The 13623-nt window shown below is 45.2% G+C and overlaps 1 protein-coding gene across 1 annotated transcript in view; it reads left to right on the top strand.

The window, feature by feature from the left end:
- The window catches only part of LOC135549596 (ribonuclease Y-like), a 9881-nt gene extending 383 nt beyond the window's left edge, over positions 1 to 9498 (top strand). Inside the window, exons 1-2 of the mRNA XM_064979708.1 lie at positions 1 to 1255; positions 8780 to 9498. The exon at positions 1 to 1255 is cut by the window's left edge and continues 383 nt beyond it. Coding sequence (XP_064835780.1) covers positions 217 to 525 — 309 coding nt within the window. The 5' untranslated portion in view covers positions 1 to 216 and the 3' untranslated portion in view covers positions 526 to 1255; positions 8780 to 9498. The remainder of the gene's footprint in view (positions 1256 to 8779) is intronic.
- The last annotated feature ends 4125 nt before the right edge of the window (positions 9499 to 13623 follow it).

Raw genomic sequence — 13623 nt, 5'->3', positions numbered from 1 at the left:
ATATCTACAAAGAACCTTTGAGATTGAGGAAGGTAGGTCTGATGGCTGTATACATGTGTGTGTATCGGTGTTGCTCAAATTGATCCCAAAATTCTGTATTCGAAGAACTGATGCTCATACATGTGTTCATTTATGAAAATACGTAAGTTGGAGAACCAGAGCTCTTGATTTCATGCTGTTTTTCCTGTCTCCGCTCTCTTTCTCTCATTTGATGTGATGGGACCATGTGAGGGGGAGGTGCGTGTGTTGGAGCGGGAGCTGGCGGGGGCCTTGAGGAGGGCTCAGCAGCAGGAGGCACGGGCGCTGGAGCAGCAGAGGGAGCTCCTGGAGACACTATGTCGGGCCAACACCAGAGAGGCATCTGCAGAGAAGGTGGCCCTGGAGACCCTGAGGAGAAGCCAGGAGCAGGAGGCCCGCTCCCTGCAGAGGGAGAGGGAAGACCTGCAGAGAGAGCGAGTGGAGTTGCAGATGGAGAAGGAAAGGATGCAAAGGGAGAGGGAGGAGCTGGAGTGCTTAACCTCTTGAACCTCTGGGGGCAGTATTTCATTTTTGGATGAAAAACGTTCCCATTTTAAACAAGATATTTTGTCACGAAAGATGCTCGACTATGCATATAATTGACAGCTTTGGAAAGAAAACACTCTGACGTTTCCAAAACTGCAAAGATATTATCTGTGAGTGCCACAGAACTGATGCTACAGGCAAAACCAAGATGAAATTTCAAACAGGAAATGCCCCAGATGTTGAATGCGCTGTGTTCCAATGTCTCCTTATATGGCTGTGAATGCGCAAGGAATGAGCCTACACTTTCTGTCGTTTCCCCAAAGTGTCTGCAGCATTGTGACGTATTTGTAGGCATATCATTGGAAGATTGACCATAAGAGACTACATTTACCAGGTGTCCGCCTGGTGTCCTCCGTCAAAATTATTGCGTAATCTCCAGCTGAATGCACGTTTCCATTTGGTTCAGAAGAGAAAGGCAACTGCCACGAATGATTTACCATCGAATAGATATGTGAAAAACACCTTGAGGATTGATTCTAAACAACGTTTGCCATATTTCTGTCGATATTATGGAGTTAATTTGGAAAAAAGTTCGGCGTTGTAATGACTGAATTTTCATTTTTTTTTCTTAGCCAAACGTGATGAACAAAACGGAGAGATTTCTCCTACACAAATAATGTTTTTGGAAAAACTGAACATTTGCTATCTAACTGAGAGTCTCCTCATTGAAAACATCCAAAGTTCTTCAAAGGTAAATTATTTTATTTGAATGCTTTTCTTGTTTTTGTGAAAATGTTGCCTGCTGAATGCTAGGCTTAATGCTATGCTAGCTATCAATACTCTTACACAAATGCTTGTGTAGCTATGGTTGAAAAGCATATTTTGAAAATCTGAGATGACAGTGTTGTTAACAAAAGGCTAAGCATGCGAGCCAATATATTTATTTCATTTCATTTGCGATTTTCAAAAATAGTTAACGTTGCGTTATGGTAATGAGCTTGAGGCTATAATTACGCTCCCGGATACGGGATTGCTCATCGCAAGAGGTTAAGAAGGGACTCTGGGCAAGAGAGCAGTCCGGTGCAGACAGTGGACCAAACCACAGGGTTGTTCCCAGGGGGCGTGGTACAGGAACAGGAGGTGACTATGAGGGAAGAGGTTCTTGGTTAGGGGATGTTTCAGTAAGCCAACAGGACGATACTGTAATGTTCAGAAGTTGACCACCTATCCCATCACCATGCATTCAGACTCTAACTCAAACACCTCTCTCTAAAAGGAGGGAGATGGTGGGTGAATGCACTCAGGAGGGGGTTTAGTGATGTAAATACTTTTGTAACTTTTTTTATGAAAATAAACCTGTACCATGTCATTAAGTTGTGGAGTTTTTTGTTCAGGAGTATAGTAAGTCCTCGTGTACCATTAAATCATTGTACTCTAGAACAAAGTGACACATTTGAGTTAGGAGTATAACTATTGAAGGAATTTAATTCCTCTGTTTTAATTCCCAATTAAAATTAAACACTGTCAATTCATAAGAATTTGTATGACCCTTATTTTATATAAATAGACAGATCCCGGTCTTAAAGTCAAATAGCAGCCTTTATTCATGAGAGTACTGCTCCTTACACATTTTACGACAGGTTATAAACTGAAAATGACGTCAGCGTTTTCTAAATGTTCCGTCTCTTCTTGACACTGGTAGAAAGGCTCTATAGTTCTCAAGCCTTCCCTCCTCGCCTAGAGCCAAGGTCAGCCAGTGTAGATAAGCATTCTAGTCAGTCTGGAGATATAGTTCATTCATTTCTACCAAGGAACAGACCATCATTGTTCTCATTCTTGATTATTTGCACACATTATATTCAGAACTAAGATTAAAAAGAAAATGCATACATATACAGTAACATAATAGTATTCGGATTAGTACATATGCAGTAACATAATAGTATTCTGATTTGTCAGGCCTGGTTGAAATGTATACATAATTAGTCATCATTGATTAAAATTCCCTTAACATATCCACCTGTTGATTAAATATTATACATCCAATCACACATGTAGCTATATTGTAATATTAAAAAGCCTATTTCTATTTTTATTAGAAATATTTCTTGTCATCAAAACATCACCTAAACATAACCCACTACTTGCATTTGCCATGACTGTTTCTTTGGCCTACATCAGAATCATAACTCTTCTTATCAGGATTTTCGTTACAATCTTCATAAAAAAACAGTCTAATATTGAAACAAGATACAACCTAACGGTGCGCTAGAGAGCGTGCTATGGAGTAGACGTGCTTTGCTAGAGCTCCGCTCCATTTTGAAACAAATTAGTATTTATCTTAACCTCTCACGACCTATATCTTCAAACAAATATGACAAAGGGAAAAGGCACCAGAAAAGGGAGCGCTAAACAAGATAATTTGAATGAGATAGACAACGAACCAATTTCAACGTCGCCAACCCACGAGGAGTTAGCTGAAGAGGCTAGCTTCCAAGAGATCCCCACAGAGCCTACGCAAAGTGACATACCGGCTGCCATAAACTCACTAAGCAAGAAGGTGGACACAAGGTTGCTGATATCTCAAAGAGTTTTGGGACTTTGGCCGAAACTGTGAAGGCAACTCAGAGAAGGGTGCATGAGGTTGAGCAAACGACAGTCGATCACGAGGCCAGGCTACAGGACATAGAGAAACAGTGCGCAACATTCAAAAATGACAACAAAACCCTGAAAGCCCGACTGGAAATGCTTGAGTCGCATTCAAGACGCCAGAACATCCGAATATGTGGCATCCAGGAGGACAGTGAGAAAGGGAAACCCACTGAATTTGTCTTGGAGCTGATACCGGCCCTGCTGGGGAGTGAACACTTCAAAACGGCCATCCTGATTGACCGCACACACAGATCTCAGGCAACGAAGCCGGCCAAGGGCGGGCCACCAAGGCCATTCATTGTACGGCTGCACTATCCCCAGACCAGGGATCTCATCCTCAAGCTGGCTAGTCAAAAGTTCCCCCTTAACTTCAACGGAGCCAGGGTGTCTTTCTACTCAGATCTTACCTTGGAGGTGAGGAACCAACGGAAAGAGTATGATGAGGTACGCAACAAATGCAGGGCGGCCAACATCCGATATGGATTCCTCTTCCCAGCCCGGTTTAAGGTGGCAGTCGAAGGATCAACACGTATGTTTGACAACCCAAAAGAGACCGATCTGTTCTTGACAAGCAAGCTCCCTGCCTGAGGATACAGAACGGCTGTGTCAGCCAGCTAAATGACCAAATACAGGCCAGGAATGTGTGAGAATTTCCGGACTATGTCTTTTCGATTAGAAGATCAGAATTTGGGACTTATGATTGGTGAGATGTTGTGGCTAATATAGCATTGTTTGGCACATCATGTTTTAGCGCCACTCACCCCCGAACGTGAGAGTTAAGTGTTATTTAATATTAGCGTATATGCGGAGCATCTATAGACGACGAGTTAGTTCAAGCTGTATGTCTAGACACCCTAAGGTTTGTGTGTTAGCCAAGGAGTGCTTCGTTTGGGGAAGTCACTCAGTAAAGGGATGGGAGGGGGGATGGGGTATGTGTTTTATGTTCACGTTTATTATTAGTACAGGTGGCATGACAAGCTCCCGCATGGCGGGACGTTTTTCTTCTGAGTTTTGTATGACAGCAACAATTTGCTCTAAAATAAGAAATACCACATAGTGACAGAGCACAGAGTAGACCAGGTGGAATAAAGATAGTCAGCTGGAACTGTAATGGCTTAGGGCATGTGGTGAAACGAGCTAAGGTTTTTTCTCATCTTAAATCACTGGGTGCTGACATAGTGTTTCTTCAAGAAACTCATATTAAACGCTCCGCTCAGGCCAAGCTACGAGTCGGCTGGATCGGTCAGATATACCAGTTTAACTTTGATGCAAAAGCGAGACGGGTAGCAATCCTGATAAGGAAAAACATTCCGTTTGTTTACTCATCCTCAATTTCAGATCCTAATGGTCGGTATATTATTGTGGCTGGTACACTGAATTCGAAACCAGTAACCTTGGTCAATTTATATGGACCCAAGATTCTTCCAGTAGACCCGGAGGAACCATTCAAGAACGATGGATAACGCCCTACTACAACAATTGATCACGGCACAGCAGACAACCATATAACTCCTGCAACAACAGCTGAGCCGACGAGAAGAACCTAGAGTTAGGCCAAGAGCGGCTGCTCACGCCATCTTACCTCGTCTCTCCAAGGAGGATGATATTGAGGCCTTCCTCATGACCTTCGAAAGGACGGCCACCTAGGAAGAGTGGCCATCCACAGAATGGGCGAGCGCATTAGCCCCTCTTTTGACCGGTGTGGCTCTGGAAGCCTATTTTGACCTGGATTCCCGCGAAGCTGCGGACTATGGGTGACTAAAAACCGAGATCCTGTCCCGGTACCAGCTGACTGCCAGAGATAGGGCTGTAAAGTTCCATCAATGGACCTATACAGCTGATCAACCCGTCCGTGCCCAGATCTTCGCATTAATATGACTGACGAAACAGTGGCTAGAACCTGGAAAGGGAGTAGGACATGTGATAGAGACAAGATAGGTAGTGGACAAGATATTGAGAGAATTACCCCGTGACTTAAAAAGGGTTGTGGGGCAAGCCAACCCGTTGTCAGCCGACGACATAGCCCAGGCGGTGGAAACATATCGGTCTACAAGGGAGTTGTTAAAAAGTGACAAGGAGGAACGGAAGGAGTCTTCCAATCCCATACCACGACTCACCCCGGCGCGCCCGCCACCGAAACGTCCAAGCCCCCCCCCCGGAGGTGGGAGAAGTCAGCCACCACACAGCAGGGTCGGTGTTATAAATGTCAGTCTCCCGACCATTATGCCCCACAATGTCCTAGCAAGGATGAGCCCATGGTCACGGAGTCATCACTGCCTACCCCACACATCCCGTTTTGATGGGGCAGGATCAACACTGTTGGTTAGCAGAGATAGCCCCAGCCTCAGAGATTCCGGTTCGAGTCGAAGGACAAGATGTGGTAGCAATTCTCGACTCGGGAAGTATGGTTACGTTAGTAGAGGAGCGGTTGGTGACCTCCGCAGCACTGCTACCAGACAAAGTAGCCGTATCCTGTATCCATGGAGACACCCACTATTACCCCACTGTGAATCTGCCTATTCTTACTCCAAAAGGAAGGTGTACAGTCAGGGCAGGGAAAGTGCCCCAGCTGAAGGTGCCATTATTGATCGGGAGAGACTGTCCCCTATATAAGGAGCTTCGGCAGATGACGTTATGCATGGGAAGAAGGGGGACAGGAAAGAAGAGAAAATCCAAGCCCAAGGTAGTAGTCCTACAAGGAGACGTAGCCGCGTCCTCGTCCTCTGCAGCAGAGGAAGAATTAGCGACCCAACGTTTACGACAGATTTTCCAGGAAACCACCAATGAAGACACATGTGAAGGGTTATACACAACGCTGGAAGGAAGGAGCAACCAGGCGCTAAGGGATATATTTGAAGCTCCATCCGAGGAGGGAACCTGGATGGTATTCTCCTCGGTCACCCCTGGTGGGAATGGGGAACAACCTCCACATCCCTCTACCGAGGTCGACCTGCCCCAGGAATTAAAGGGACAGTTTGGCACCTCGCAGCATAGAGACCCAGACCTAAGGGAGGCCATGAGGAAGGTGAAGGTGATTGACGGGAGGAATGTGGATGGATCAGGTGAGCCCCCTCTTCCTTACTATGCAATCAGGCGGGGTCTCTTATACTGGGTCGTACGACGAAGGGGGGAAAACCAGGAATTACTAATGGTGCCTAGACCATACAGGGATACAGTTCTACAGTTAGCCCATTCCGACGTCCTAGGAGGACACCTGGCACGAGACAAGACTATTGACAGAATCATGGAGATTCTATTGGCCCCGGGTCACCCGGGATGTGGCCAGGTATTGTAGGACGTGTGATCAATGTCAACGTACAGCTCCACGGCCACACCTATGTAACCCTTTGATTCCTCTCCCCATCATAGAGACCCCCTTTGAACGCATAGCTATGGACCTCGTAGGACCCCTCCCAAAATCCGCCAGAGGACACGAGTATATCCTAGTGGTTATAGATTACGCTACCAAGTTCCCGGAGGCTATACCCCTGCGTAACATGTCATCAAATGGAATTGCCAATGAGTTATTCCTGATGTTCTCTCGTGTGGGCCTCCCCAAGACGATCTTAACCGATCAAGGAACCCCGTTCATGTCCCGATTGATGAAGGACTTGTGACGGTTATATCAGGTTCAACAGATACGTACAAGCGTATTCCACCCTCAAACAGACGGGTTGTGTGAACGCTTGAACAAAACGATTAAAAGCATGTTGAGAAGAGTGGTGTCCAGAGATGAGAAAAACTGGGACATGCTTCTCCCACACTTAATGTTTGCCCTGCAAGAAGAACCCCAGGCATCCACTGAATTCTCTCCGTTTGAATTGCTCTATGGCAGACCCTGTCGAGGAATCCTCGACTTAGCCAAGGAGACCTGGGAGACCCAACCATGCCCCTTTCAATCCACAATAGAACACGTTACCCTGATGAGAGACCGCCTGTCAGCATTGTGGCCTATAGTCAAGGAGCATATGGAGAAGGCACAAAGGACCCAAGGCCGGGCCTATGATAAGTCCACGACCCCCCCCCCCGTGAGTTCACCGTGGGAGAGAAAGTGATGGTGCTTATGCCCACGGCCGAACATCGCTTGCTGGCGCAGTGGAGGGGGCCCTACGAGGTAATGAAAAGGGTCTCACAGGTCAATTACCTCATCAAGCAACCTGACAGGAGGAATAAGGTCCAACTCTATCACATAAACCTGCTGAAGACGTACCATGGACGAGAGGAGGAGGTGGCTTTGATGGCCCTGGAGGGCAAAGGAAAAGAGGAGGCTCTACCACAGGTGCGCCGTGGCCAAACTCTCCTACCGGAGCAGTCAAGACAGCTAGACAAGCTGATTATGAACTTCGGTCGAATGTTCTCTCCATTCCCAGGACAAACAGATGTCCTGTTCCACCATATCCACACTGAACCCGGCAAGAAGGTGCATATCCACCCTTACAGGATTCCTGAGGCTCGTCGAGTCATCGCTAAGAAAGAGGTAAGGGAGATGTTGAGGATGGGCGTGATCGAGCCATCGACGAGTGAGTGGTCCAGTCCCATAGTCCTGGTCCCCAAATCCGATGGTAGCATGAGACTCTGCAACGACTTTAGGGGCGTGAATGCCATCTCTACATTCGATGCATATCCCATGCCCCGCGTTGATGAACTCTTGGAGCGCTTAGGAAAGGCCAAGTTCATCACTACCCTGGATTTGACGAAGGGATATTGGCAAGTGCCGGTGGCTCCGGAGGATCGCCGAAAGACTGCCTTTGCCACCCCAGAGGGGGTTTTCCAGTATGTGAGGATGCCCTTCGGAATGCATGGTGCCGTTGCAACTTTCCAACGCCTCATGGATGCCATTCTACGGCCCCATCAAGAGTATGCAGCGGCATACATAGACTGTGGTCATCCACAGCGAGGACTGGGATAGTCACCTCCTGCGATTACGGGCGGTGCTCGTGAGTTTGGAAGCCACAGGGTTGACAGCCAATCCAAATAAATGCTGCCTGGGCCTGTCCGAAGCGGAATACTTGGGGTACACCGTGGGGAATGGGAAAATACACCCACAGGCAGAGAAGACCAGGGCAATTCGTGACTGGCCTCGACCCCGGACCAAGCGAGACGTTCGGGCCTTCTTAGGGATAACAGGATAGTATCGCCGTTTTATCCCGGGATATGCAACCATTGCCAACCCCCTCACAAACCTCATCAGGAAAAACCTGCCAAACCAGGTAGAGTGGAAAGACGAGACGGAAGAGGCCTTTCAATTGCTAAAAGATGGCCTGTGTTCTGATCCCGTTCTACAGGCTCCGGACTTCTCACAAGAGTTCATTGTGCAGGTCGACGCCTCGGATACAGGGCTCGGGGCCGTACTAGCTCAGGGTAAAGGTGAAGCAGAGAAGCCGATTCTCTTCATTAGTAGGAAGCTCAGCGATCGGGAACAGAGGTATGCGACCGTAGAGAAAGAGGCCTTAGCCATTAAGTGGGCCCTCGATTATCTCCGGTACTACCTACTGGGTCGGAGGTTTGCATTAGTTACAGACCACGCGTCCCTCACGAGGATGGCTGGTAAGAGAAACAATAACAACAGAATAGCCAGATGGTTTTTGTCTTTACAACCGTTCTCTTTCCATGTCATCCACAGGGCCGGATCGAGGAACGGGAATGCAGAAGCGCTGTCCCGACGCGACCAAGACGGTGCGTCTGGCGCCCGACCCTCCGTTTCGGTCCTGGGGGGGAAGGTATGTGGAAGGACCACCAGAGGGCAGGCTGGGCTCACGGATAGTAGCCCAACAAGGCATGGGAGACAAGGTAACCAGAGGCAATTAAGCACAGCTGACGGTACTAATGACATACTCTCCTTCCCCTATAAGAGAGAGAATGGAACCAGCAGAGAAAGGAGGGGAAAACTATCTCTGGAAGATAACCACCGAGAGAGAGAAGCTATCCAGGAAGAACCACTAAGACGGTGACAATCCCGTGACTTTTTGTTGTAGTTTAAAGATAATCCTATTGTGTTCCTGTTTCATCTGGAGAAGAAGATGTATGTTTTTCCTTGGAAGATTTTCATTGATTATGTTGGAATGTTTTTGTTGACCAAATGCCCTCAATAGAGAACTGTGTTCAATCAAGAAAACCTACTCCTGACTCGTTTATTCCACCTTCCCGCTTTAGAGTGACGCCCAATTACTTGGTCCGTTCACACAAAATAAAAGACAAGAAGGGTAAAATAGTAACAGATCCGCAGGATATTAATAAATGCTTTGCACCGTTTTACTCAGAGCTATACCAATCAAAATGCGATGCTACTGATCCACAAACTATGGAACGCTTTCTCGCTGAATGTGAACTTCCTAAACTAGACAGGGGGGCAGCTTCTGCACTCGATGCAGGGATAACTTTGGAGGAAATTAACACAGCGATAGCACAATTTCCAAACAGCAAGGCCCCTGGGCCCGATGGATATGTAATATAATTCTATAAGAATTACTGCGCCAGTCTAGCTCCACTTATGTTGTGAATGTTTAAACAATCCAAAGAAAATGCCAAACTCCCGCAAACACTGTATGAGGCTACAATAGCACTGTTCTTCAAAAAAGATAGATTCCATGGAGATGTTGTCTTATCGCCCCGTGTCGTTACTCCCCATAGAAAACAAGGTGTTGACAAAGATATTGGCAAACCAATTGAAAACATATATTTCTGACATCATACACCCTGACCAGACAGGTTTTATCCCGGGCCGACATATACACTACAATTTGAGACGTCTTTTCAACGTAATGTATCACGATCATAAGGTTGAGGCAGTGGTAATAGCTCTTGATGCAGAGAAGGCGTTTGACCGGATTGAGTGGAAATATGATGTCGGTTCTGGAGCACTTCGGGTTCGGAAAGGAATTTATTAATTGGATAAGAATTATTTATGCACACCCAATGGCGTCCGTGGTAACCAATCAATAAATGTCGCAGTCATTCCGCTTGTTCAAGGGGTGCCGACAGGGGTGCCCTATTTCGCCTGCTCTCTTCGCTATAGCCATGGAACCCCTTACTACTCGCATTCGAGCATGTGCCGATATAGCTTCTGTTAAAATAAAGGCCACACAGCACAAAATTTCCCTGCAGACGATGTTCTTTTGTTTTTGTCCAAGCCTAAAACTTCTATTCCACCCTTACTTAACTTGATAAACACATTTGGCTCCTTCTCTGGCTACAAGATAAACTGGCATAAAAGTGAGTTGATGCAAATATCACGGCCTGTGGATATGCAATTTCTGCCATCTCCCCCGTTTAGAACAGTGATGGACAAGTTCACAAGCCTTGGCATTGTAGTGACAAGAGACCTTGATCAGCTATTGAAAGCGAATTGGGACATGAAAATATATCAGCTTAAACAAAATATAGATTTTTGGAAAACTCTGCCTATCTCCTTGGTTGGTCGTATAAAAATCTATTAAAATGGTTGTCCTACCCAGGTTTCTTTACCTCTTCCAATGTCTACCCAATTTCATACCACAAAGCTATTTTAAGAAACTGGATTCAATAGTAACTCCATTTTTATGGGATAACAAGGCAGCCAGAATTTCAAAGAAGCATTTATGCAAGTACAAAATAGAGGGGGGGCTTTGGCCTTCCTCACTTTAAACTGTATTATTGGGCTGCTAATCTGAACATTGTGTCTTTCTGGAGGGAAAGCTTACCTGCGATGACACAGAAGGATATGCCTGCATGGCTTTTGATTGAGCAGGCCTCCTGTCAACGTTCCTCACTCCCTGCACTTGTTAATAGCCCATCATATGTGAAAAAATCCACTTATGACTCTAACCCAGTCATTTGTCATACGCTTAGGATCTGGAAACAGATTAGGTACTTTCTTAACATACCCACTGTTTACATTAACAGCCCGATTTGCCTGAATCATGCTTTCCACCCCGCATTGGATGATGTGGTGTTTTCACAGTGGAGGGAGAAGGGGCTCACAACAATTGGTAATCTATACATTGATGGTCAGTTAGCTTCATTTCAACAATTACAGGGAAAGTTCAACATGCCAACAACACGTTTTTTCAAATACCTACAAATCAGGAATTTCGTAAGGACACATATCCCACAGTATGGCATGAAGCCATATAGTCCTACATTAGATAGCTTGATCCTTGTCAAACCCCATTCAAAAGGGTTGGTCTCTAGACTGTATGATGTGCTACAGGCCCACATAGAGGTATCCACAGACACCATTAAAAGGGCTTGGGAACAAGAACTTGGGTCAGAAATCTCAGATGAGGACTGGGTAGAAGCTCTCAGGAATATAAACCACAGTTCAGTGAATGCCAGACACAACCTTGTTCAGTTTAAAGTGATACACAGGTTACAATACTCAAAAGTAAAACTGCATAAAATATTCCCGGACACCTCACCACTGTGTGAGAGGTGCAAGCAGGATGAGGGGACGTTGACCCACTTATTTTGGACATGTCCTAAGTTACATGTTTACTGGGCTCTCATTTTTGATTATTTATCGAGAGCCTTTGATAGAGTTCTAGCCCCAGACCCATTGACCGCTCTGTTTGGTACAGTTGATGGGAATAACCACGAAGGGAAAGCTGTCTCTCTTTGTACTCTATTAGCCAAAAGACTCATATTGCAATTTTGGAAACTGGAGACTGTACCTACCTTTGAAATGTGGTTACGGGATTTAGGGAATGTAATACATATGGAAAAGATACGATATATTACCTCCAATAGAAGTCTAATGTTTTACAAAATATGGCAGCCGATACTGGATAAATGGTCTAGTCCCGCTTCATAACTGGGTTGACGATCTGCTGCTACTCTGTACTGTACTCCACTCAATATCTATTTTGGGCTTAACTACACTGCTTGTAATGACTATATGCTGTCTTCTTATACATGTACCACCTAATAGGATTTTGTTTTATTTTGTGTATGTGTGAGTTAAGTTTTGTTTTGTCCTCTAAATTGGCCATCCCATTCAACAGTACAATGAATGTCATTGTTAGTATTGCTGTCTTTTTATTTTTTATTTTTTATTGTAAAATAATAAACATATTATAAATAAAAAAAGATACAACCTAACCTCCCTAAACATCAAATATGGTCTCCTCGCGAGTGAAAGGATCTGGATTCTTCTATTACGTCCAAGCCATGTATTTTGTATTCCACTGGACAGAGTTTAGGATTGGTCCATATATCACCATCTGAAGTGTCATCGATTTCTCCAGAGTCCTGGAAATGATAACTTTCATACACGCAATCAACCACGTCCGTACAAAACTAACACAGTCACACAGGTGAAGGTAGCCCATAACACTGTAATCATAATCATCATAATCATTTTTCCATCTTCCAAACACACTGTCAACCCAATTAGTCAGAGAAGTATCCACCCCTGAGTTTATTTCCAACTCGTGAACTAGGGTGTGTAAACCAGACAAGGCCTTGGTCACTGATCCATCCTAACTGTATGTCCCTGGAGTCAAATTACCTATACACTCCCATCTTCTTCAGCCAGCAAACATCCAAGACTATTCTATTCTGTCAAGTCATTCATTACATCTCTAATATAATTGGTGAAGCACTGTGGATTTTTAATAGATATAATGGATCCAATCCACATTCTCATTGAGAGTGGACCACCCAAAAATACTTGACTCTAATCCTGCCAGGATCTAATTTATAGCTTTGATCTCATCTGCCACCCTTGGAACCACAATGTTATTAATACAAAACCTATCATCAAATGACCCAGTCGGAGTACTTATTTTCTCCAGTTTAGTCAACACCATGTCATGGTGTTGAATGAGTGTGAAAGGCATTCTCAAATGTACCAGTACACATACCTCTGTTCAATTAGCCAGTAATACTTGGCCATCATGTAATTCTCCCACACAATCAACAGATGTGAGCCCTGGGCCTCCTTATCTTACTGAAATCCCCAGATCTCAACCAGCCTGCCAAATCACTCATTGGTCGCATCAGAAGTAACATTAGCTGTCCTATTGCAGTACTGATTTTACCCCACATATTTCTCAGGAGTACTATACTGAATCAAACAAAAAACAGTCTCCCGTTGCTTCTGTGAAAGGAGGAAGCTCAGATTTCAGAGGAACATGTGGATATAAATAGTGCAAATCCATACAACTTATTATCTGGCTTTCCTGCTTCCATGAATCGCTTTACCATACAGGCTGTTCCCTTAGGTGAATAATTACATTTCTGAACTATCCACACCGGCTCTTGGCTCTGGACAACTCCACAGTCAGTATCTGCTTTGTCAGGGACTCTGCTTGTATTCTGCTGACTATAGAGCAATCAGCTGCTCTAACTTTTTCTACCTGGAATGCATTAGGTTATCAACTGAAACCCTTACTTTCACTACACTCCATCTCCTTCCATGCTGGGTATGTAGATTTATGTAGCCTTCTCACATGATGTGACCTATAACATGTTTCCATGAACTACACAGAG

The sequence above is a fragment of the Oncorhynchus masou genome, chromosome 1, assembly GCF_036934945.1.
Source record: "Oncorhynchus masou masou isolate Uvic2021 chromosome 1, UVic_Omas_1.1, whole genome shotgun sequence".
Lineage (NCBI taxonomy): Eukaryota > Metazoa > Chordata > Actinopteri > Salmoniformes > Salmonidae > Oncorhynchus > Oncorhynchus masou.
The sequence above is the reverse complement of the archived record's forward strand: the minus strand, read 5'-3'. Positions and strand labels throughout refer to the sequence as shown.